General features: G+C 61.4%; 2 protein-coding genes across 3 annotated transcripts in view; one reads left to right on the forward strand and one right to left on the reverse strand.

Moving 5' to 3' along the window:
- Window positions 1–1003: 1003 nt before the first annotated feature.
- Window positions 1004–15752, forward strand: MYBBP1A (MYB binding protein 1a). Of its 2 annotated transcripts, XM_045526035.1 has the most exons (26): window positions 1004–1242; window positions 1403–1498; window positions 2239–2322; window positions 2427–2501; window positions 2604–2711; window positions 3488–3663; window positions 3814–3981; window positions 4102–4219; window positions 5519–5814; window positions 6215–6325; window positions 6901–7026; window positions 7218–7382; window positions 7474–7573; window positions 9297–9393; window positions 9513–9664; window positions 9946–10032; window positions 10119–10271; window positions 10342–10512; window positions 10594–10751; window positions 11867–12119; window positions 12277–12402; window positions 12486–12554; window positions 13120–13233; window positions 13400–13501; window positions 14324–14472; window positions 14660–15752. In XM_045526035.1, the coding sequence occupies exons 1-26, from the start codon at window positions 1036–1038 to the stop codon at window positions 15225–15227; spliced, it is 4029 nt and encodes a 1342-aa protein (XP_045381991.1). In that variant the 5' UTR covers window positions 1004–1035; the 3' UTR covers window positions 15228–15752. The 2 variants fall into 2 exon arrangements, with proteins under 2 accessions (XP_045381991.1, XP_045381992.1); XM_045526036.1 differs by lacking the exons at window positions 1004–1242; window positions 1403–1498; window positions 2239–2322; window positions 2427–2501; window positions 2604–2711 and having other exon boundaries at window positions 3658–3674.
- SPNS2 (sphingolipid transporter 2) overlaps window positions 15621–22884 on the reverse strand; it is a 35834-nt gene continuing 28570 nt past the window's right edge. The window contains exons 6-13 of the mRNA XM_045526038.1: window positions 22068–22210; window positions 21587–21739; window positions 21284–21473; window positions 20890–20955; window positions 18655–18753; window positions 18384–18547; window positions 17796–17842; window positions 15621–17245 (exon numbers count right to left, since the gene is read on the reverse strand). Of these exons, the coding sequence (XP_045381994.1) occupies window positions 17800–17842; window positions 18384–18547; window positions 18655–18753; window positions 20890–20955; window positions 21284–21473; window positions 21587–21739; window positions 22068–22210 (858 nt within the window). The 3' untranslated portion in view covers window positions 15621–17245; window positions 17796–17799. The remainder of the gene's footprint in view (window positions 17246–17795; window positions 17843–18383; window positions 18548–18654; window positions 18754–20889; window positions 20956–21283; window positions 21474–21586; window positions 21740–22067; window positions 22211–22884) is intronic.

A 22884-nucleotide genomic window follows, 5' to 3' on the forward strand; every position in this document is an offset into this window, starting at 1 on the left:
CCTCAAACCCGACATCCTCTTCTTTGTACTCCCCCAATATCCAATCCATCACCCACCCCACCAGCTCCAAATCAGCGTGAATAGGACCTGTTCTCATTTTACCTTGGTCCAATCCACTATTGTCTTTAACTGGTCTTCCGCCTCCACCAGCACACACCTGCAGTCCATCCCACACACAGCAGCCAGCGTAATCTTTTTAAAGCCCTCAAATGACTTCCCTTCACACTCGGAATGAAATCCACGCTTCTCATCCTGGCCTGGGGTCCTGCACAACCTTGCTTCTCTGACCCCCCTCCTCAGCCTCATCCCCACCAGCCACGGGGCTTTGTAGCTGCAATGCCTGGGATTTTGTCCCCTCTTAGATCTTTGCGGGGGAGGGAAGAGTCCCTGTCACTCAGCTCTCAGCCTAAATGTCACCTCCTCACAGAGGCCTTCCCTGACCACCCCTTGAAATCAGTTTTGGTAGAACCGATTGAATTTTATTTTTAATTAGCAATGTTCTTAACAGGTGATGTATATACGTGTTTCAAAATTTAAAAGGCTCCCCCTGACCCCTGCATTCCTTCTTTATTGCCTTCAGAAGCACAGTATTTTTAAATGTATTTGGCTACTTTTTCATCAGCTGTCTCCTCCCACCGGAAAGGAAGTCCGGGAAAGTTCCCACCGCCTAGCGCAGCCCAGTGGCCCGCGCGCAGTAGGAGCTCAGTAACTGCCCAGTACTCAAAGTTCGGAGCGCAGGGGCCGCTCTGGGACGAGATGGATCGATTTGCTTCACTTGGGTTTGTTTCCCGAGATGGGTCCTCAGGGATGCCCCCAGCGGTGTGCCAAGGGACAGAAGCCACAGCCGCCCGGGCAGAGACAGGGTGCGCCGAAGGTTAGAACGGCTCGAAGAGACTTTTCCGCCCGGAGCAAGGGCGGAAGGGCAGGGCATTCTCTGGCCCCGCCCCCGACCCGCCCCTCTCCAGGCTCCGCCCCTCGCCCTCCAAAGCAGTGCGCATGCGCCGCGGCGTCCCGTGCCCACGTGTTTCGAGCAGCATGGCGGAGATGGACAGTCGGGACGTAGCTGAGCCCACGTCTCCCGGAGAGGCGACGCAGAGCGGCGCCCTGCCAGCCGACCGCCACGGCCTGCTGCAGCACAGCCGCGAGTTCTTGGACTTCTTCTGGGACATTGCGAAGCCGCAGCAGGAGACGCGGCTGGAGGCCACGGAGAAGCTGCTGGAGTATCTGCGCACAAGGCCGCAGGTATGGGGCAGGGAGCTGCGTAGACCCGGGTGAGGAAGTGGCGGCGGGCCCCAAGATTTGGGACTGGGGGCACCTGATGGCGAACCTGGATGCCAAGGTGGGCGAGGGCGGGCCGATTCTCTTCACTGTTTTTAACACGAGGGTGCGCTTGGTTCCGCAGGGGTCCGAGATGAAATATGCCCTGAAGCGCCTAATCACTGGGCTCGGGGTCGGGCGAGAAACAGCCCGGCCCTGCTACAGTCTGGCCTTGGCGCAGGTGAGGTGGTGCTCCTGGCAGGGGCCCAGCCGTGCGGGTCAAAATGGTGTGGTGTGGGAGGGCGGCGTCTCAGGTGCGGGGCAGGGGCAGTCTGAGGGAGAAGTCCGGGGGTGGCACTGGAAGAGGCTGTAGGAGGCCTCTTCACATGGAAGTAAAGAAAGTTTGTGAGCAAGGCCTGCCTACAAAGAAATCCAGGCAGGTGGAAGGGAAGTTGAGCAAGTTTTCTTTTTGGTACTTAAGTTGGCCAGCTTCCTAGGAACACTTACTGGGAGTATGGAGCTTTGGGGTGGTTTCCTTACACCTGTGGTAAGGGCATTCAGCTGATCACAGGCTACCCTCTGAGGAACTTGGACAGCTGGTAAAGCAATTAAGACCCAGTCCTTGAGGCTGAGCCTGAATGGGGCTCAGGGCAGGGGGTCTGGAAATCTCAGTGGTGCAATCTAGGCGTTATAGAAGTTACTTTCTGAAGCCCTGTTGGGAATGGGACAGGGAGGCAAAGTTCAGTCTCCATCTGAGCAGCAGGAGTTGCAATCTGAGCTGAATTACAACTGAGCAGCTGAGTTGCAACCTCAGCGCTGCTAAGAGAGACTTGAGCAGCTTCAGAGGCATCTTTGGGCTGGGAGTAAGGACCTGAGGCTTCCTGGGAAAAGCTGAAGAGAAACAGGAGGTTGAGTGCTGTTGAGATACAGCTGGGTCACTCCTCTGAGTCTCTCTCTTCCTCCTGCCACAATTCCTTGCAGCTGTTACAGTCTTTCGAAGACATCCCCCTGTGCAGCATCCTGCAGCAGATACAAGAAAAATATGACCTGCATCAAGTGAAGAAGGTGAGAGTGACCCCAGGCAGGTCAGCAGCCCCGGGGGTGCAAGGGTTGGGCGGATGGGGGGAGTACTTGGTCCCTTCTCATCTGTGCCTGGAATCCTTTTCTAGGCAATGATGAGACCTGCTCTCTTTGGAAACCTGTTCGGGGTGCTGGCCCTCTTTCAATCAGGCCGGCTGGTGAAGGTGAGAGCTTTAGGGGTACAGAGGGCATGTGGACATGCTTGGGAGTGGTGGGCGACAGTGGCAATGCCCTGATTGTCCCCTCTGCCCCTCTGTGGGAACCAGGACCAGGAGGCACTGATGAAGTCGGTGAAGCTGCTGCAAGTCCTGGCCCTGCACTACAACCACTTACAGGAGCAGCCGCAGAAGGCCTTGGTGGACATCCTCTCTGAGGTACAGGCTCACCAGCTGTAGGGGCTTGAGCAGCACTTATGTTACAGAGACATCGAGAAAACTTGAGTTAACATGCGAGAGTGCTAGTCGCTTCGGTGAAAAGATGAAAAGAAATAAATGTAGTTTAGTAGCACTTTACTTAACCTAGTAGCATACCTAAAATAGTATTTCAACATGCAGTCAGTGTGAAAAATTGTGGAGATGTTTTGCTCTTGTTTTGTCATACTAAGTCTCTGAAATCCAGTGTGTAATCTACACGTAAAGCACATCTCCATTCAGATCAGACCCATTTCATGTACTCAGTGGCCCAGTGTGGCTGGTGGCTAGTGTATTGGGCAGTGCAGTTCTAGAACTGGGCCTGGCCCATGTTAGCTTGGTTAGGGCTGGCCCCTTGGCCTCCACGGCCTGGCTTGGGAAACTGAAAGGAAACTGAGGTAGGCTAAGACCCAGCTGTCCACGTAGGGCTCTTTGTAGAAGAAATAGGCTAGTCCTCTGAGGAACCAGAGAGAAGAATAATTAAAAGGATAGCCCCTGGCCAATTGACATCAGTGGGATGCTTGTTAAAAACCCAGCTGCCTGGGAAGTTAATTTTTTTAACAAATGCCCTGTGACGATTCTGGTGCCTGGCCAGGTGGATTATGGCTATCCCCCCTCAGCCAGGCACGGTGCCAGGAGCCTGATGGATAGAGCAGGGCCCACAGGGCTCACCCCACAGAGGGAGAGACAGGGATGCTGGGAGGGAGCCGGCATCCCTTAACCTGTCTCCCTGTCCCTAGGTCCCAGAGGCCATGTTGCAGGAAATCCTGCCCAAGGTCCTCAAGGGCGACTTGAACATGACACTCAGCTCCCCTGAGCGCCTGGAGCTCTTCCTCTTGGCCCAGCAGAAGGTGCCCGCAAAGCTCGAGAACATGATGGGATCAGTCAACCTATTCTCAGATGAGAATGTGCCCAGGTGTGAGGGAGGTGGGTGGATCAGCTCTCGCTGGGGCCACCAGACTGCCTCTGGCCAGGCCCAGGTTTGCCGCATGGTCTGGAAGTGTCCCTGCCCCTCTGTTAGGCAAGTGTTCCCTGAGTGCCCTCCACCCTCTGCCCTCCTCCACAGGCTGGTGAACGTGCTGAGGATGGCTGCCACCTCTGTGAAGAAGGAGCGCAAGCTGCCCCCTGTGGCTTTGGACCTGCTCCGCCTGGCACTTAAGGAGGACAAGTTCCCACGCTTCTGGAAGGAGGTTGTGGAACAAGGGCTGCTGCAGAAACAGTCGTGGCCAGTCAGGTACATGCGGCACTTGTCCCCTCTCCACGCTCCACCCTGTCTGTTACGTGGGGGCGGGCCACTGGTTCTGAAACCAGGAGGACTGAGGGCTCTGACAAAGCTCCGTCTTATACCCCTTAGCTACCTGTGTTTCCGCCTGCTGGGCGTGGCCCTGCCCCTGCTTTCCAAGGAGCAGCTGCAGATGGTGATGCGGGGAGACTTGATCCGCCATTATGGGGAGCACACGGTCACTGCCAAGGTGTGTGCCACCCCACACTGCTCAGAAAGGCTCTTCCTGCCAAGAAGGGGGGTGGGGCACCTCAGAGGGCCTGGGCCCTGGGCGTCCCTTCCCTCTGGGTAAGGTGGGCTGCCTGAATTCCCTCCCATCTTGGTAGAGTTTTGGCAAGGTCAGGTGCTCTGCCCTCTGGCCCTTCACAGGGGCATAGATGACAGTGTCCCGTCCAGACCTCCCTCCAACCCTGGCCAGTCTCAAAATAATGACAACACGACAACAGTCATGTTTGAGCACTGTCATGCCTGGTGCCCAGAACAGCTGCTGGGTTTGCTGTTCTCACCTGCTCATTTCGTGTTTGGAACTAGTGTCAGAGAGCTGTCCGTTCTCATTTTCTGGACAAGGGGACAGGGTCAGAAAGTATAGAGCTGTGGTTAAGAGCTTCGGTTGGGCTTGAGCACGGTGGCTCACACCTGTAATCCTAGCACTCTGGGAGGCCAAGGAGGAGAATCACTTTGAGCTTAGGAGTTCGAGACCAGCCTGAGCAAGAGTGAGACCCTGTCTCTACTAAAAATAGAAACAATTAGCCAGGCATGGTAGTATGTGCCTATAGTCCCAGTTACCCAGGAGGCTGAGGCAGGAGGATCACTTGAGCCCAGGAGTTTGAGGTTGCTGTGAGCTAGGCTGACAGCACTGCACTCTAGCAGGGCAACAGAGTGATGCCCTGTCTCAAAAAAAAAAAAAAAGTTGGGTTGTAAGGTCAGACTGACTGGGTCCAAATCCCATTTGTACCATTGGGAGCCCTGGGATCCTGAGAATTTATGTTTTTGTGCCTCATTTTCTTCATCTATAAAATGACAGTAGTGGTCCAGTGCAAAGGATCATTACAAAGATTAAATAAGCAGCCACACAGAAACGTGTGGTGCGGTGCCTGGCACATGGTAAGCACATGAGAAATGGTATGTTTTGAGCCCCAAGATGACACAGCTAGGAACTGGCAGAGTGAGATTTGAACCCAAGTCGGTCTGGGCTCCTGACCACCACTCTGCCCTGTGTTGAGCTGGGAAAGCAGCCTGTCCCCATCCATCGCGGCCAGAGGAGGGGCGTTCTGGGACTGGAGGTATGAAAGCCGGAACAGTCAGACACAGGGAGGCCTTGATACCAGACAGAAGTGTTGGGGTGACAGGGAGCTGTTGTGAGTTCAGCCCCAGCCTGCCTGTGTGCAAGGAGGGGGTCTGGGCCTCGGTTCAGCCTGCAGTGGCGAGGCTGATGGTGCTGCGGGCCCCCCAGGGCTGGTGAACCCAGTGCCACGCCTAACTCTTGCAGCCCCCGAACCAGTTCAGATTTGGCCCGGAGATGGACAAGTACGTGGGCACCTTCCTGGAGGGCTGCCGGGATGACCCTGAGCGGCAGCTGGCTGTGCTTGTGGCCTTCTCATCCGTCACCAACCAAGGCCTCCCTGTCGTGCCTACCGTCTGGCGGGTCGTGCAGTTCCTGAGTCCCCCCGCCCTGCAGGGCTATGTGGCCTGGCTGCAGGACATGTTTCTCCAGCCCAACCTGGACTCCTTGGTTGACTTCAGCACCGCCAACCAGAAGAAAGCCCAGGATGCATCGCTCCATGGGTGAGTGGCCCAGGGAGAGGGCCTGGGATTCGGGAGTCGGTTTCCTGGGCATGGGGAACCCAGTGAGCTGGACCCTCCCTGCCACGGTGTCATGGCTTCAGACCACAGGGAGGGAGGCAGGGGAAGATCCTTAACTGTCAGAGAAGGCCTCAGTTTCCTCATGTGGTCCCACGCTGGTGATAAGGGCAGGGGGATCTTGGTTTCCCGTCTCCAAGATCAGGATAGGTGTGTTTTTTGAGCCCCAAGACTACACAGTGAGGAACTGGCAGAGTGGGATTTGAACCCAGGTCGGTCTGGGCTCGTAACCACCACTCTGCCTTGCATTTTAAAAAAAAACCAAAATGCCATATTCTTGCTGTCTTTAAATGTGGCTTCTGTGATCTTGGCTTCTGCCCCCCAGGCCTGAGCGAGCTGTGTCCCGACTGCGGAAGTGGCTCATCCACCGACTGGTCAGTATCGTGGACAACATGCACCTGGAAAAGGAGGATGCTTTGGTCGAGCAGGTGGCCAGGTGTGAGATGTGCTAGAGCCCCGGCTCCCCTGGGTGTTGTGGCTAAGGAATTGGGCCCCTTGCCTAGTCCTAGTCTGGGTCCCCGTGGAGCCAGGAGCCTTTGGGCTGCGTCAGTGGGGAGCAGGCACACGGGAACCCTGGAATTCCTCAGCGGCCCAGGGGGTCTGGGCTGCAGGGACCTGAATGGTTCAGGCTCACTCGCAGTCCCACAGGCAGCCTGTGTGCACTGGTGGTGTCGGGGAAGCCGTGTGCCCATCACCTGCCTCATCTGTGCCAGACAGAGCCAGGTGCTCATTTCACCCGCACTGCAGTCGCAAGAGGGGACTTCACTAGCCCCATGTCTGCAGAAGCAGTGGCGTGGCTTGGCCTTGAGCGCACAGCCTCTCATCTGTCTTGGCTCCAAGGAAGGGGCTCCACTTCTCTCCCCAGCCTTGCCTGTTGGGCCCTGAGGGCTGTGCCCAGAGCAAAACGGCTCCCCCTCCTCCTGGCGTGGCACCCTCGGCACCATCCGAGGAGGAGAGCCTGTAAAAGTGAGCAGCACTGAGGCGACACTGGTTGCTCTCCCACCTCCCCAGGTTTTGTTTGTTCCACTCGTTCTTTGTGACAAAGAAGCCCACGTCCCAGATCCCAGAGACTAAGCAGCAGTTCTCCGTCCCTTTGGAGAGCCAGTCCCGAGAGGTGGTCAGCAACGCGTTCTTTAGGTGAGCCCTGCACAGCTGGGGGGTGGGACGTCTGCGGGCGGGACGGTGGCCTTGAGGATGCTTGCTCCCTCCTGTTCCCCTAAACTGGGAACAACGGCAGAGGCCCACTGAGTTCCAGAAGTTCCAGGGAAGTGTAGCAGGAGGTGGTCATGGTCACTTGTCCAGTCCTGTGACCCCCAGCCCCTGCCCAGCCTGCTGCAGAGCCTCAGCACGCACTTCAAGCAGACGGCGGAGCAGGCGCAGGGTGGGCAGTCCTGGCCCTACCGCCTGGTGCAGTGGGCAAACAAGCTGTTGAGCCACCGCAGTGTGACCACCGCGCTGCCCTTCACGACGCAGCAGCGCCAGGCCTGGGACCGGTGAGCAGGTGGCATTTCTGCGGGGTGGGCGGGACACTCTGTAGTCTGACTGGCAGGGGGGCCTGAGAACACGCCCGTCTCACCCCGCCAGGATGCTGCAGACTCTGAGGGACCTGGAGGCCCACTCCACAGAGGCCAGAGCTGCCGCCTTCCAGCACCTGCTGCTCCTCGTGGGCATCCACCTCTTCAAGGTACGGGGGCCTGGCAGGAAGGGCTGTGGCTTCCGGGGCACCATGGGCCTCCTGCCGCGAGGCTTGAGGGCTGCGTGGGTGGCTAGGGAGGGCTCTGGGGAGTTGAAGGTGGAAGGTTTCCTAAGCCAATGGGTGCAATTACAACCCAAGGAAAAATGACTCCATCCACTAACTGGGCACCAGCCGGCATCTAAGCTTTCTGTGCAGGATTTCATGTAACCCCACAATTCGAGGTAGGCACTTCTCTGTGTTTGACAAGTGGAGAAACTGAGGCTCAGAGAGGCAGAGTGACAGGCGCCATGGCACACAGCTACTGACCAGGATTCGAAGGATCCCACAGGACCTCCCAAGACGTGCTCAGCCACGGAGAGGTGATGGCTGTGAGGGAGACGGTGCTGCCTCCAGGAGGAGGGCTCTGCTCCCCTTGCAGGGAGGTGACCCATCACCGTGGCAGTGCCGCCTCCGTGGCTTGGTGGCCAATGAGGAATGGGGTCCCAGTCCTTATATTTAGCCCCACCCACCCAGAAGCAGTGGTGATGGTTGCGGTTAGTGTTTTTCCCTCTGGATCTACAGCACAGGCCTGTGTGCCCCATCACATCGTGTTTCAGTCTGTGTCACGTTCTGTCACTTGTGCACCTAGTAATGGGCACTCTAGAACTGTCCTGTCTCCCTTTCTGTGCTCCCCAACAAGAAGCCATGGCTGCATCTGAAGCTCCACGCCAGCAACACATTTGACCTCTGTGGTTTCTTCTTGGCGTTTTGAACTCCAGTGTCTTTGACAGTTCTCTGACATCGTGTGAGGCTCTTTCTTACCGGGGCTGCTTCAGGTCTTAGTAGCCTGAGTCGGTGGGTCTCTCATCCGCTCCCTTCTGGCCACCTGGCTGTGGTTTTGCTTCCCAGCCTTGGGCGCTCCGAGCCCAGCCAGTGACAAGCCATGTGGATGAAGGGTGGCCATGGTGCCCGTTGGGTCCTTGGCATCAGGGCTTTGATAACAGCGGAGCCCCGGTGATTCTAGGACACGTGTCCCGACCCTGGGATCTCTGAGCTTGACTCGGACAGAGGAGGCTGCAGTTCAGAGTGTGTCAAACCCCTGGATAAAAGGTGCAGCCCGGAGAAGGACAGGGACCTGCCTGGTCACATGGCCTGGGAGCTGGAGGACGATGGCCAGGGCTTTGGGCTCCTGTCCTGGCCTTCTTGCTGCCACCCTGGCCTCAACATCGAAGCTGCCTGCTGTGCTGTGAGGGGCGGTCTGCTGTTGGGTGCTGAGGTCCACAGGACGTTTTCAAGAGGCCCCGCTGCTGCCTCACTGGCTGGAGTCTGGGCTCAACCCCAGCAAGATGGGTTTAAACTTAGATCAGTTAATTAAAACCAGTGGCTTTGGTCTATCTCTGATGCCAAGTGAGGTGTTGGGGGAAGAATCTGGGATTACAAACCAGGAGGCTGGGACCTGCTGACTTCCCTATGACCCTGACTATCATTGTCAGGCTCTGTCTCTCTGGGTGTCACTTGGGCTTTGTGTCCCCAGAAGGCTTTCAGATCCTGTGACTGCATGTTAGGTGTGAAAAGGTTGTTAGCTCGTGGGCCGTCCCGGGGTCTGGCTGGGGTCTTCTGTTCGGGATTGTGAGGGTGAGTGGCCGGGGCAGGGTGTGGCCGAGTGTTCAGGGCATCTGATGCCAGCTGCTCCTGCTTGGCCGGGCCTCATTCTGTCCTGCCCTGCCCACAGTCCCCTGCAGAGAGCTGTGACCTGCTCGACGACATCCAGACTTGCATCAGGAAGAGCCTGGGGGAGAAGACGCGCCGGAGCCGCAGCAAGGCCATCAGTGGGTCATTGCTCCTGGGGCGGGGCGGGCAGGGTGTGTCCTTGGACACAAGAGGGGCTGGAGTGGGGTGACCGGGTCAGTGGTGCCCTGCCCAGGCTCAGCCCTCTCCGCTGTCTCAGACTCCCAGGGGCCGCCATGGGTGGAAGTGCTGGTGGAGATCCTGCTGTCCCTGCTGGCCCAGCCCAGCCACCTGATGCGCCATGTGGCCCGGAGTGTGTTTGGCCACATCTGCTCCCACCTGACCCCGCATGCCCTGCAGCTAATCCTGAATGTGAGTTGGGAGCTTCGGGCTGGGGCCCACTGAGTACCACGCTGCCCCAGGGGTGCCTATCCTCCTCTGGGCCACCTCTTTGCGATCCTGCAGAGTCAGGGGACAGGTCTGTCATGGAGGTACTAGAGGGGGCAGTCGCCTTTCCTGGGCTCCGTTTTCCTCCCTGAAATGGGGCCCTTTGGCCAAGACTGGTCAGAAGTGGTGGTCGGGAGGGCCCTGTGATTGGAGGAGGGCCGGGGGCCAGGGCAGCAGAAGGGGCAGTGGCTGGACATTCGTCCCAGGTGCTGAACCCTGAGACAAGCCAGGACGAGGATGAAAACGTGGTGGTCACCGACGATTCTGATGAGAAGCAGCTGGAGGACGCAGAGGTACTTGCCAGCAAGGGCCAGGGCGGGGGGCAGTGTGGGCAGATGTGTGGTGGCCACAGGGCAGTGTAACCCACCTGCCCCCACAGGACGAGAGCGATGACAACGAGGACAACAAAAACGCCGAGAGCGAGGATGACAGCGAGGAGGAGGAGGAGAGCGAGGAGGAAGACCGTGACGGGGACGTGGACCAGGGCTTCCGGGAGCAGCTGATGGCCGTGCTGCAGGCCGGGAAGGCGCTGGTGAGCAGGCGCCAGGGGGTGGCTCGTGTGCCTGCCCGAGGCCAGGCTGACATCTGGGCTCTGTCCCCAGGGTGGCGCAGACAGTGAGGACGAGGAGGAGCTGGGGGACGAGGCCATGATGGCCCTGGACCAGAGCCTCGCCAGCCTCTTCGCGGAGCAGAAGCTGCGCATCCAGGCCCGGCGCGACGAGAAGAACAAGCTGCAAAAGGAGAAGATGCTGCGGCGTGACTTCCAGATCCGGGTGAGCCCGAGCGGCCCGCGCCCTGCCCGCTCCCCTGCGCGCCCCCGTGGGCTGACCCTCCCCCCCCACCCCCGGCCGCAGGTGCTGGACCTGATCGAGGTGCTGGTGACCAAGCAGCCTGAGAACCCCCTGGTCCTGGAGCTGCTCCAGCCGCTGCTGCGCATCATCCGGCGCAGCATGCGCACCAGCAGCTCGCAGCAGGAGCAGGAGCTGCTGCACAAGACGGCCCGCATCTTCACGTGAGCGCGCAGCCGGGCGGGGCGTCTAGATGGGCAGCGAGGGCAGAGTCGGGATTCGAACCCAGGCCCCCTGTGACTCGGGAGGCTCACTGCTCAGCCCTGGGGCATCCACCTGTTCTCCCCACACTTGCCCTAGAGCTGGGGTCCTCGGGGGCCCAGACGCATCCCTGCCCTCAGGGTAGATGGGAAGTCCAACCAGTCCCCGGGCAGTGACAGTTCTTAGTGGGGCCGTGGTGGGGGTAGATGGGAGACGGTGGGAACACAAGGTGGTGGGGACACCCAACCCAGTCCTGGGAGCCGTGGGACGTGGGGGGGGCCATAGGCAGCCCAGGGAGGAAGGAAGAACGTTCGGATGGGAGCTATAGTGTGCAGGGCCTGACCGCTGCAGGGCTGGTGCACGGGTGCTTCTAGCAAGAGCGTTGGTGTGGGGAAGCGTCTGGGTCTCCTTTGCCTTTTGAGAAACGGGCGGCAGCATGGAGAAGGGTTTGGGAGGGGCCGGGCTAGTGGCAGGGAGGCGATTACAGGTGTGGGAGACACAGACCTGCCTTCCAGAGCTCAGAGATGATGGTGGAGGCACAGGCCCAGGGACCTGGGACCCAGGTGCACAATGGGGGGTAGGGAACACAACTGCCCCTGCACCCCCAACATCCCGTGCCAGCGCCAGGCCACACTTTCTCAGTTCTCTTGCCACCTACTTGGATAGTGTCTAGTTTGGTGAGTGTCCTGCCTCTCACCCTAGTCTGTCCCCAGCCCTGCAGGGCCACATAGGGTTCTGAGCACAAAAACCCTGGTCTCACTTTTAAAAAGGCCTGTACTGTCCCATGAGAGACAGTGCAGCTGGGAGATGTGGCCAGTAGGGGTGTGGGGCCTGCCGTGCAGCCTCTGCCCCGGGAGTGGTTCTGCTCCAAGTGCACCGTCTGCCCAGCCCTCTGCCCACACATCCTCAGAGCAGTCCGCAGTGGCCCTGGGCCTTCCTCTGTGACCTCGGTCAAGTCCCTTTTCTTTTCTAGGTCTGTGTCCCCACCTGTAGAATGGGACTCGGGTTGGCTCTGCCTGGCAGGGAGCAGGGTAGGAGAGAGAAAGTTCTGACCAGCTCTGCCCCCACTGCCCCACAGGCACCACCTGTGCCGTGCCCGGCGCTACTGCCACGACCTGGGTGACCTCGTGGAGACTCTGCACACCCAGGTGGAGCAGCTGGTGCAGCAGGCCAGCCGCCAGGCCGACTCCTCTGTGGCCCTCTATCACTTCAACGCCTCCCTCTACCTGCTCCGGGTCTTGAAGGGCAACAGCGGTGAGGGATGTGCTCCTGAGACCCAGAAGAAGCCAACGGCCAGCACTGACACCAGCCCCAAGCCCAGGGGCCCACAGGTGCGCAGGGCCTGGGCCAAGAGGGCTGCAGGAAGAGCCACAGGCATTTCACAGCAGGGAGGGGCGGCCGTGACTTCCTGCAGCCCAGCCCTCAGCCTTCTGAAGGCAGCCCTGGGGCCCCTCTCATGGCCTCACCCAGCTCTCCCTCCTGGTCCAGACTGCCAGCTGCCTGGACTTGAACCTTGTGACCCCGGTCTACTCATCAGCACTGAGCTCCTTCCTGACCAAGCGCAACAGCCCACTCACGGTTCCCATGTTTCTCAGCCTCTTCTCCCGGCACCCGGTGAGTGTCGGGGCCTGCCCTGTCCCCTCAGGTCCCCCTCCCAGCCCAGTCCCCACCTGACTGCTCCTGTCATTCCCCGCCAGGTGCTCTGTAAGGGCCTGCTGCCCATCCTGGTCCAGCACATAGCAGGCCCGGCGCGACCTCGCCATCAGGTAAGCAGCTTCACACATCCCAGCCCAGGGCCTGTCCGAATGACCCGCTTATCCTACTTTTTATTGGGTATTTGTGAGGCCCCAGAGCGCTGCCTTGGTGAATGAGGGCATGGCTGGCCCTGCCCGCTGGCCCTGGCTGCGGCACATGCTCTCTGAAGGGGGTGGTGGCCCCAAGGGGCTGGGGGGCAGGGCCTCCTGTGCCTGTCTGGCCTGGGCCCTCCGGCTCCTGAGAGCTTGGGCTGTGGCCTGCGCAGGGGACGCCCTGGCAGTGTCTGCTCAGGGGCTGTCTGGGACAGACAGGCCGGAGGAATGTGGCACTGAGCTAGTTATAAGCAGGAGCCGTCCCAACCTGAGGCCCCACCCCAGCCAGCGGGGCGCCCTGCCTGCCCCCAGGCCTCCGCGTCCCCCACCCGCCCAGAAAGGCACAGGAGCAGGCGACCGCAGGGCCCAGGGCAGCAAGCGCCTCCCGCACAGCCTGGGGCGGAAGGGACCTTACCAGGTGCCCGGCTGAGCCCCTGTGGGTGCCCGAGGCCCGGCTCCTGGCAACCACGTTCCCCCAACCCAGGCCCAGGCCTGCCTGCTGCTCCAGAAGACCCTGTCCATGCGGGAGCTGCGGGCGTGCTTTGAGGACCCCGAGTGGAAGCAGCTGATTGGCCAGGTCCTGGCGAAGGTCACCGAGGTAACAAGCCCAGCGGGGATGGTTCTCTGGGAACCAAGGAGCAAGGACCACTCGGAACCTGAGCCTCCAGCGTGGGATTTGGGGTTGTCCCGGGGTTTCCTCCCGCGGGGAGTGGCAAGGCTCTGAGCGGCTCTCTGGAGCGCCTCAGCCGGCCCCTCCTCCCTAGAACCTGCGGGCGCTGGGGCAAACCCAGACCAAGGCGGAGCACCAGAAGGAGCTGTCCTCCCTGGAGCTGCTCAACACCCTCTTCAGGAGCGTCCATCACGAGGTGAGGTGGGGCGGGAGCCCGCGGGTCGGGGCTTGGGACGGAACGGGCATCATGCCGGGCTCCGGGGAGGGGGCCGTGTGGGAGAGGTCCTGGGTGCCGCGGTGGGGGGTCTGGGCTGTCTCTGTGGGGAGAGTAGAGGAGCCATGGATGGAAGGAGTGACTTGAGAAGGGCAGCCACACTGTCCCTGCGGTGTGGCAGTGACAGGGTGTGGTGTTGTCAGGTCCAGTGAGAAAGCTCAGAGGGAGCTGGAGGAGATTTGGGGTGGGCAGTTGGCGGGGGCAGCTTTCCAGGAGGGGGCAGGGCCCGAGCCTGGGAGGCAGCTGCCGGTGGACGTGTGGTTCCCCCGGTCTGGCCGGGAGGGAAGGGCCTGGGAGTCCCCAGCACAGATGCTGGCCGGAGCCCAGGTGGAGGGCAGGCTTGCCAAGAGCATGCTGGCGGGGGGAGGCGGACCTGGGACAGGGCCTTGCACAACAGGGTGGGAGTGAGGGAGCCAGGAGAGCAGGGTCTGCAGGCTAGTGGGTTTCAAAAAGGTCAGCACAGGCAGGGGCAAGGTGGGAGGAAGGGTTGGCGACCTGGAGGTGACTGAAGGACGCCCTCAGAGGTGGGCAGGGTAGGGCCCCCGCAGGAGGGAAGAACACCCAGGGGCTCTTGTCTCCCCTGGGTGTGAGCAGTGATTTACAGGCAGGAGTGGCTGAGGCCTGGGAGGGCAGGGGTCACTGGCGAGGTAGCAGCCAGGCCAGGGTGGGAGGACCAGGGCCACGAGCCCAGGAGAGGCTCTGCCTCCTGTCACCACAGCAGCTGTCCCCTTCCCACCCCTGCAGAAGCTGACCTTGGACCTGACGGGGCTCCTGGGCGTGCTGCAGGGCCAACAGCAGAGCCTACAGCAGAGCCTGCGGCAGGGGGAGCACTCCACCGGGTCCAGCCGCCTCTACGACCTTTACTGGCAGGCCATGAAAGTCCTGGGAGTCCAGTACGTTCGGGGAGGAGGGACCGGCACCTTGGGAGGGGGCTGGAAATCTTCACGCCGCCACACATGCGCACTCTAAAGTGCACACTCAGATGTGGGAGCTTTGGGCAGCCTGTGTCCCATAGGACCAGGGAGTGGAGGTGGCTCCTGCCCTCGCTGGGCACTCCTACCTTGCTCACTTTCCCCCCAGGCGCCCCAAGGTGGAGAAGAAGGACACCAAGGAAGTCCCCAGTGCCGTCCAGGGCCCTGTGAGCATGAAGCGGAAGAAAAAGGGGTTCTTGCCAGAGACCAAGAAGCGTAAGAAACACAAGTCAGAGGATGTCACGCAAGAGGAGGGTGCCAAGCCTGTAGCCACTGCTGAGGGGCAGCCCCCCAGCACAGGCAAGAAGAAGAAGAGGAAGAAGTCAAAGGCCAAAGTCCCAGCCCAGTCCCAGGTGAACGGGACGCCTGCTGTCAAGCATCCAGCCCCGGACACCTCTACCCTGAGCCCCAGCACCCCTGCCAAGACCCCAAAGCGACAGAAGAAACGCCAGAAGCCATCCCAGGTGAATGGAGCCACTCCCGTGTCCCCCACGGAGCCTGCAGTCAAAAAGAAGCATCAGAAGGCTCTTCCCAAAAAGGAGGTCTCAGGCAAGTCCCCGCAGTCCGCCCTGCCACGGAAAAAGGCCAGGCTGTCTCTGGCCAGCAGGAGCCCCAGCCTGCTGCAGAGCGGGGCCAGGAAGAGGAAAGTGCAGATGAAGAAGGTGAAAAGGTCCTGAGCGCAGCCCCCACCCCCGACCCCCGACCCCCCAGCCCTAGAGACTATTTTTTCACCATGATTTTAATTAATAAACCATAGTCGGAGGCACTCGCTCTGGCACTGGGTGGTGGGTCTGTTGCCAGCCCGCCAGAGCGTCGCGGGCAAGCCCAGCCTGAGCCGATTTCCCAGGGGTCCTGGGGCACAGACAGGGCCCTGCTTCTGCCACCCGGCTGGCCCGATTCTCAGCCCCCCAAACACACGCCCTGCACGGAGCTGGGACCTTGGTCCCCGGGGTAGTGCGGGCCAGGCCCAGGCTCTGGGGTCCAGGGGGGTTGGTGTGGTTGGGCACACTGGCTGGGTCACAGGTGTGACCACTCTTGTCTCCACCCCCAGGCTGTTTGCAACCAGGGCATGATTTAAATAGGTTTATTTTTTCATTTACAAGAGGAATATATTTGGCTTCTCTCTTAAGACTCTGAGATTCACAATCAGCAGCTCTAAAAAATAAAGGAGCAGTTTGGCTTCCGGAAGGAAGAGGAGGCAACACTTGGACCTGGTTCTTGTACAACAAGAAAACATTGCTGGGGCCCCGTCTGAGGCTGGGGTGGGGGTGGAGGCCAGGCTGGTCTTTTTGGGGGGTACCACCCCCACCCCACCCCCTTGTCAGGCCTCCAGGGTGCCCCAGAGCTTGGTGGGTGGGTATTCCACTAGCTTACACACCATGAAGCCACAGCCAGCCAGTCGCTAAGGGGCGGGAAGAACGCTATCCCAGCTGGCTCTTGGGGTCTCCTACTGGCCACAAGGGCCCCAGACCAGAACCACCTTGATGGCAGCGAATGTGCAGGAAGGGTGTGGAGCTTGGGGGATAAGTTCCCCCAAGAGGGGTTGGGGCTGGTGTGGAGTTGGCAGCTGCACCCTAGTGTGTATACAGACAGTAGTGGGGTGATCCAAAGCTAGGGGGAAGGCCTGGCCCCAGGGCTCAGTGTATGGGGAGCAGCGGCAGCCAGTGTTGGGGGCAGGGTGGGCCTCAGCCTCCATCCGGCTCATCCCTGGAGCAGGAAGCTTCACGGATGGCTGTTTCCTCCAGCAGCCAGAGTCCTGGCTCCTGCCCCATGGATTCTGGGAATGGTCCCCTGGGCCCTGCCCCTGGAAAAGTCTCAGCCCAGCCTGGGGGAGGGAGGGGGTTCCTGGCTGGAAGGGGGTGGTCAGAGAGGGGGTAGACAGCAGAAGCACTCTAGGGGCCCGCAGAGATGGGCTGGTGGGTAACTCCCAAAGATCTTGAGCCTGGGGGCACGGGTGGTGTATGGCTACTGCCAGGGCCTTCACCCCTGGTGATGCCAGCTCCTTGTCTGGGGATGGTCCCCAGCTAGGAGACCTCCAGGCTAAGAGCCAACCCAAAGCAGGGAGACAAGTGTCCTCCAGAGTGGCCAGCTGGGCCAGGAGGAGCCCAGCGACTTGGGTGCCCAGTTCCATTTGCCAGATTGAGTCCAGCACCCCAAGGTCAGCGGGCCAGCTGAGAGGCAGTGGACTCCACACCAGGCCCTCAGTGAGCCTCAGAACCTGAACTGGCGCTCTGAGGCCTGGGCCATCTCTCCGTACAGGCCAGGATCTGTTGGGTCTTCAAAGCTGTAGATGGTGCCCTGCCCAGCAGGCTGTGTGGGAAAGTCCAGCCCCTTGGCCCTGTGGTCCAGGGAGGGCAGGGACTTGCCCAAGATCATATAAGCTGGTGACAAGCCAGGCTGTCCCGATATACCCAGTTGAGGCTGTCTTCTCCCTTGGCCCCAGGGGCCCTGCAGCCCAAACCCAGGGCTGGAAATCTGCCCAACTTCGTGGCCCCAATGCACACAGCCTTCCAGGTTAACTGAAGACACAGCCTCTTCTTGGAACCAGGGCCACTCAGTGGTCCCAGGCCAGAGGGGGTGGGTGCCCAGCCGTGGATGGCACAGAAAGCTTTGGGACAGCTCGGCAGGTCCAGGGTGCCGTAGGGCACCTCCCAGACTAGGTAGAAGTGCGAGTTCTTCATTGTCCCAGCGGCACCTGCGGGGAGGGGTGTCAGGTCAGGAGCAGAGCTTTGGGGGGGCCCATTCCAAAGCCTCCCTCCTTCATTTCCCTTGCTGTATGGAGAAACAAGCCTGTGGTCTTGGGGCTGTGACCCCAGGTATTGCACTGCTGGGACACTGCAGCTCCCACAGGCCGGGCCCGAGGAAAGTCAGAGTAGGAGTCGGCCCTGGTACGGCCCTGGTACGGTTAGGATTTGGGAGGACAGGATCCAAACAGCGGGGAGTTCCTGGCCAGCACACCCTGACCCCTGCCGTGGCCCTGACCCCTGCCGTGCCCCGGCCCTTCTGAAGAAGGAAGGGGAGCTGATTTACTGGAAGAGGGAGCCTGCACTCCCACTCATGGCTCTGTCAGTAAATTCCTCCGGCAACAGCTTAAGAGAACGAGACCAAACCCAGAGTTGGTGGGATGTGCTTAGGCAGGAGGTGACTGGGGGAGGAATGATCCCTGTCCCCTAACCCTGGCTTGTCCCCTGCCACAAGGAGTGCCACCCTCAGCCCCCCGCAGGGTCTCCCTGGCCTGTACTCACCGCCTCAGACTTTCACGGATGCGGGAAGCATCACCAGCTGGTTCACCCTGGGGGAGAGACGGGCGGGGGTCAGGGTGGCGCGTCAGCGGGGGCCGGGCCCGGGCACTGCTCTGGCGCATCGCATCGTGGGGGCCGGCTGACCGGAGGTGCTGGGCAGGGACCTCGTCAGCCCCAGGGGGAGGTGGGAGAGCCCAGGGGTGGGGAGAGGAGAGAGAGAGGAGTAAAGAAGAAAGGAGAAAGAAGTCAGAAAATGAGAGGAAAAGGAAAAGGAGGGGGTCCCAGCTCTGAAACCCATTTAACTCCAGAGAAAAGCCCACATCTAGAACCACCAGGAACAGGCCTGGCACTCGCCGGCCGGGCCCCTGTGGGCAGCGCCAGGCCAACGCTGGCTGTGAGCCGGGGCCCGGGACGGCCTGGGGGCAAGTGTGCAGCTGCGACCTCGCCCTGGACCCCAGCAGCCAGGTTACCCACCCCCACACACAGTAGGTCACCGTCCCCTCGACCCACCCGGGGGCAGGGGTCGTTGTGGGGGCTGTCACAGTCCCTGCTTCCCCGTGAGGCAGCAGGCCCACCCTCACCCCCACTCACTGCTGCTCAGCCTTGGCACGGTCACTGAGGAAGAAGAGAGCAGTGGCGAGGAAGAACATGCCCCCCAGGACCACGACGAAGGGGCAGAGCATGAGGGCGTAGCCCAGGCTCAGGAACTCCCAGAGCGGGGAGTCCTTGGTGCTCTGGCGGATCAGGTCCGAGATCTGCGAGGATCGGGGAGGCAGACGAGGATTGGGGAGACAGATGTCAGGGCAGGGCTGCCGCCTGCAGCACCCCCACCTCCCCAGGCCAGCCACACTGGGCTACTCACGTAGCCAATGAGGTAGGGGCTTCCGGCGTCCCCCAGCAGGTGGGAGGTGAAGCTCTGCAGGGCCACGGCGGTGGCCCGTCGGGTGGGGATGACCACGTACTGCGGGAGAGGCCGGCAGGTCAGTGGCTGGGGAGCCAGGCCCACCCACCCCCAGGGCCACGGCACTTCCAAAGCCCCCACGCCCTCGGGCTCAATCCTGACCCAGAGTCTTGGCACCTCTCTCCCCTGGGCCCTTCCCTCCTGCCCACCCCATCAGCGTGGCTGCTCCTCAGCTCCACCTGCCCCTCCCCGAGCCACCCACGCATGGCTTCAGTGCTGTCTCGGGACAGGGAGCTTCCAAACCTCCAGCCCCAGCCCAGGCCACTCTGACCTGCCCCAGACCAAACTCGTCATTGGCCCCCAAACCTGCCGTCCCCCTAGGCCCTCACCTCAGAGACAAACCTTCACCTCCCTCCCCAACCACATCCAGTCAAGGGGGAGAACAATTTGGGGGTCACCCTGGTACCCGGCAGTAGAGGCCTTTAGTCCAGAGCTCTCTGACCCATGGGGTACCTGAGCCTTCAGAAATGGCAGGGCTGCCTTAGGGTGTGCACTTGGCCCTTGGTGGGCAGGCGAGTGCTGTGGCCATGGGCACTGAGGCCCAGAGAGGCGCTCCTGAAGGACCACACGTGACGTCGGGCAGCTCTGGAACTAGCACCCCGGCTTCTCCACCCTCACCTTGCCCTCACCTCCCGACAAGTGAAAGACCCTTTGTCCCCTCCATGAGGACCCAGCGAGGCCCAGGTGTGCCTGGGACAGGCTGCGATGAAGTAGGACCCTGCTTGGAAGAGCCTCCACTGTACCTGGGGGCACCCCGCCACCAAATGCCAGCAACCACTGGGCCCAGACCCCCCATCAGACCAAGTAGGCCCTGACCTAGCGGGTTGCAGCTCCAAAGCTGGGTGGGCCAAAGTCAGACAGGGGGGCTGGGGCAGGGACAGGCAGCGAATGCCCGCTGGGCACCCCGTGGCGGGGGAGGCGGGGAGGTGGGGGGCGGAAAGAGACCTGGATCTAGTGAAACAGAGTGGCCCCATTTCCAGCAATAGTCGCCTGGCAGTGACACTTAATAAACTGGGACATGATTTCCCTGGGACCCAGACCCTGCCAGCAGCTGCTGGGGGCGCCAAGGGGCGGAGGCCAGGGAGGGCTCCTGCCCAGCACCAGGGCGCCTGATTCACAGGGACTCGCTGCTCCCTTCACTCTGGGCCTGCGCAGGGACCCTGCCCCACCCCCGCTGGCCCCATGCTGAGCACAGAGCTGAGTCAGAGCTCCCACCACCTCCACCCAGCCCACGGACTGCTGGGGGACAGAGAGAGAGCCCGGGGGCAAGTGGGTGTGCAGGGAAGCTCGGGCAGGGTGAGGGTGGCTTCAAGTAAGGGAGCTTGCAGGGGCCCCGGTGCCAGGGAGCCTCATCTCCTGGGCTGTCCCATGCCGTGGCACCAAACCTCAAGCACCCTGAGGGTCCACCCACGAGGACTCCCTCCTCCTGCCCCAGGGCCTTCCCTGGCACCTCCCAGACACTCTCCACACCACCAGCCTCCCGATGCTGACCTAGAGGATTCCCCAGAACGGGACCAAGTGTCACACTCGCTCCTGCCACCCCCAGACTGCCTCAAGCTCCTGGGCCCACAGCCCCTCCTGGCTGCTCCCAGGGTGCTCCCGTCCCCACCCAGGGACACAAGCTCCTGCCAGCTGCTCAGACAGCCCTTTGTCCCTGGCCGGCTGGTCTGCAGCCCATTGTTGGCCCTGTGAAGACGGCCTCTGTCCACCCGGCCCCAGCCACAGGCACTCGGGCGGGCACGCCTGGGACCCAGGCTGAGCTGGGAGGGGCAGAGCCCATGGACACTCACACGCTGGGGGAGGAGCGCTGGCAGGCAGCGCCACCTCGGTGCCAGCCTGGCACTACCAGCCTCCCAGCCACTAACCTGAGCCTCAAGACACTGCCTTCCTACCCAGTCGCCACATCTCACCCGTCTGCCTGCTCCATCCTCTGTGTTCTGGCCCCGCTCTGATGCAGACCCCCAGATCTCTGATCCCCTCCTTGCCTCTGGGCTTGCCCTCCCAGCAGGGCTTCCTCGCCACCCTCCCCTCACCAAGCCCTGCCAGCTCTCCTGCCCCTTCGCTGCCCTCCCCAGCTCCCCGGAGAAGTCAAGAGGCCTGGGCCAGCACGAGATGACCCTGGCCTGCCTGGCTCACCATGAGGATGTCCGCAGTGATGGCCCAGTTAGAAAACAGCAGCGTCTCCCCAACAAAGATACAGATCTGCCCAGGAGAGAGCAGAGCAAGCGTCAGGGGACCCCTCCACCCACCAGCAGCTCCAGGCTGCCCCCTGCACACTGGCTGCTGGCAGGGAGCCCCCAAAGTCTCCCTCCCCGGCCCCCGTCTCCTAACAGTCAGGCTCACACCGAATGAGTGGGCTATCCAGAGACTTCAAGCCATGCCCACAGCCCTGAGACCCAGGCATGGACACAGCAGGAGTAGGCAGCCCAAGGACTGAGCCTCCCCGTGCGGAGGGAGGGTCCAGCAAGTCAGACCAGACTCCTGTTCCAGAACCTTCCGAGGCCCAGCCCCAGCCACCCCCGGCACTCACATAGGCTCCCACGATGCTGGTCTTGGCGGCCACAAAGATCAGGCAGATGAAGATGGCAGAACCCAGCATGCCCACAGCACACACCAGGGGGTCAGCCCGCTGGGTCCGCAGGCGGCACCAGCGTGTGGCTCCTGCACCCGTGACCACACCCAGAAAGCCGGTAAAGCAGGTGATGGCCCCAAAGATGAGACTGTGGGGACAGAAGACAGCGGGGCACACGTTGAGAGGAAGCCAAGGCTGAGGCAGAGGAGTTCTCCCATCCGGGGTCCCTCACCGCCCTGTGTCCACCCCGCCCGGCCCTACCTGTCCTTGGCCCCACAGGGTGGGCTGTTGCATGTCTCCACCGTCTTCTGCACCACCTGAGCGCGGTGCAGGTAGAGCGGGATCCACATGCCCAGGGCCCCGGTGGCGAAGGATACGGCGGACGTGGCCAGAGAGGAAAAGACGTAGCTGCGGCTGGGGACAAGGCCAGGACACCATTCAGCTCCCGCAGGCAGCCCCACGGGTCAGGGCCTGGGAGGCTCCCTCTTCTCCCCCAGCCTGCTGGCCCACAGCGCCCCCCGGGGACAGACGGCCTCAAATGCCTCCCCTTACAGGCCCTGGGGGTGAGGGTTCAGGCTGCAGGAATAATAAACTCTAGTGGCCAAAATGTCACTCCTAGTACCGTGGGCAGTGGAGATGGCAGGGAGTCCGGCTGAGGGTGCTGGTGGGCTGCCCTGCAGGGGGTGCTTCTCATATTGGCACCCCTCCCTCTCCCCACCAGACCTCTCCCAGCGGTACTCACTTTCGGATCAGGGCCTTCATGTCACGGAGCCACGAGGTCCGTGCCTTGAGCTGCCCCCCGAGCTGGTCAGCATGGCCTCTCTTAGTGGCCGGGACCAGGACGAGGATGAGCGTTCCTGTGATCATGCCCAGGACAGGGGACACCTGGTGGCAAAGGGAGCATGAAGTTAGGGGACCAGGGCCCAGGTGGCGTTGTCTCTGCTGCGCTGGGAGGGCGCAGGCAAGCTGTGCCTTCTCGGGCCCGGCTGCCTCCACTGCGCTGGTATCTGCCCAGCCCTCCTGACTGCGGCTGAGCAAAGCCACCCGGGATGAGGTCAGCCAAGGGCTCGGGGGTGCAAAATGGAACGTCCAGACCAGGGGCAGGACAGGATGGAGAGGGTGAAAGGAAGACTGACAGGCCGAAGGAAGAAGGAAGGGATGGATCAATGGATCAACGGATGGACAGATGGACGGACAGGTGGAATGATGACTTTGAAGGAAGAGAGTTCGCTCCTGGGGACAGGGAGCCAGATACCAACTCTGCTCATCCCCCTGGGGCTAGCGAAGCTCCCCAGGTGGGCTCCTCACCCTGTCGGGCACTGGGAAGGGACTGGCTGGGCATGAAGTTCCAGCTAATAGAAGCTGGAGGCTGTCATTTGGGAGGGGCCCACACCGGCCACACCAGCACCTCCAGCAGCCGGTGAGAACACAGAAATCTGTCCCCACCCGCACCAGCCCGGGAGCCACCAGCCCAGCTTCCTCTCCAAGCCACCCTCGCTCGCCCCCCCCCCCACCAAGAAATTCCACGGAGGCTGATTCCTTCCTGCTTTTGAGGAAAA

Source organism: Lemur catta, chromosome 15 (assembly GCF_020740605.2).
Source record: "Lemur catta isolate mLemCat1 chromosome 15, mLemCat1.pri, whole genome shotgun sequence".
NCBI classification, from domain to species: Eukaryota; Metazoa; Chordata; class Mammalia; order Primates; family Lemuridae; genus Lemur; species Lemur catta.

Coding starts and splice junctions, on each gene's coding strand:
- MYBBP1A (XM_045526035.1), top strand. CDS start 1,036: ATGGCGGAGATGGACAGTCGGGACGTAGCTGAGCCCACGTCTCCCGGA. Junction 1,243..1,402: donor ATCTGCGCACAAGGCCGCAG/GTATGGGGCAGG, acceptor TTGGTTCCGCAG/GGGTCCGAGATGAAATATGC. Junction 3,664..3,813: donor TCAGATGAGAATGTGCCCAG/GTGTGAGGGAGG, acceptor CCTCCTCCACAG/GCTGGTGAACGTGCTGAGGA.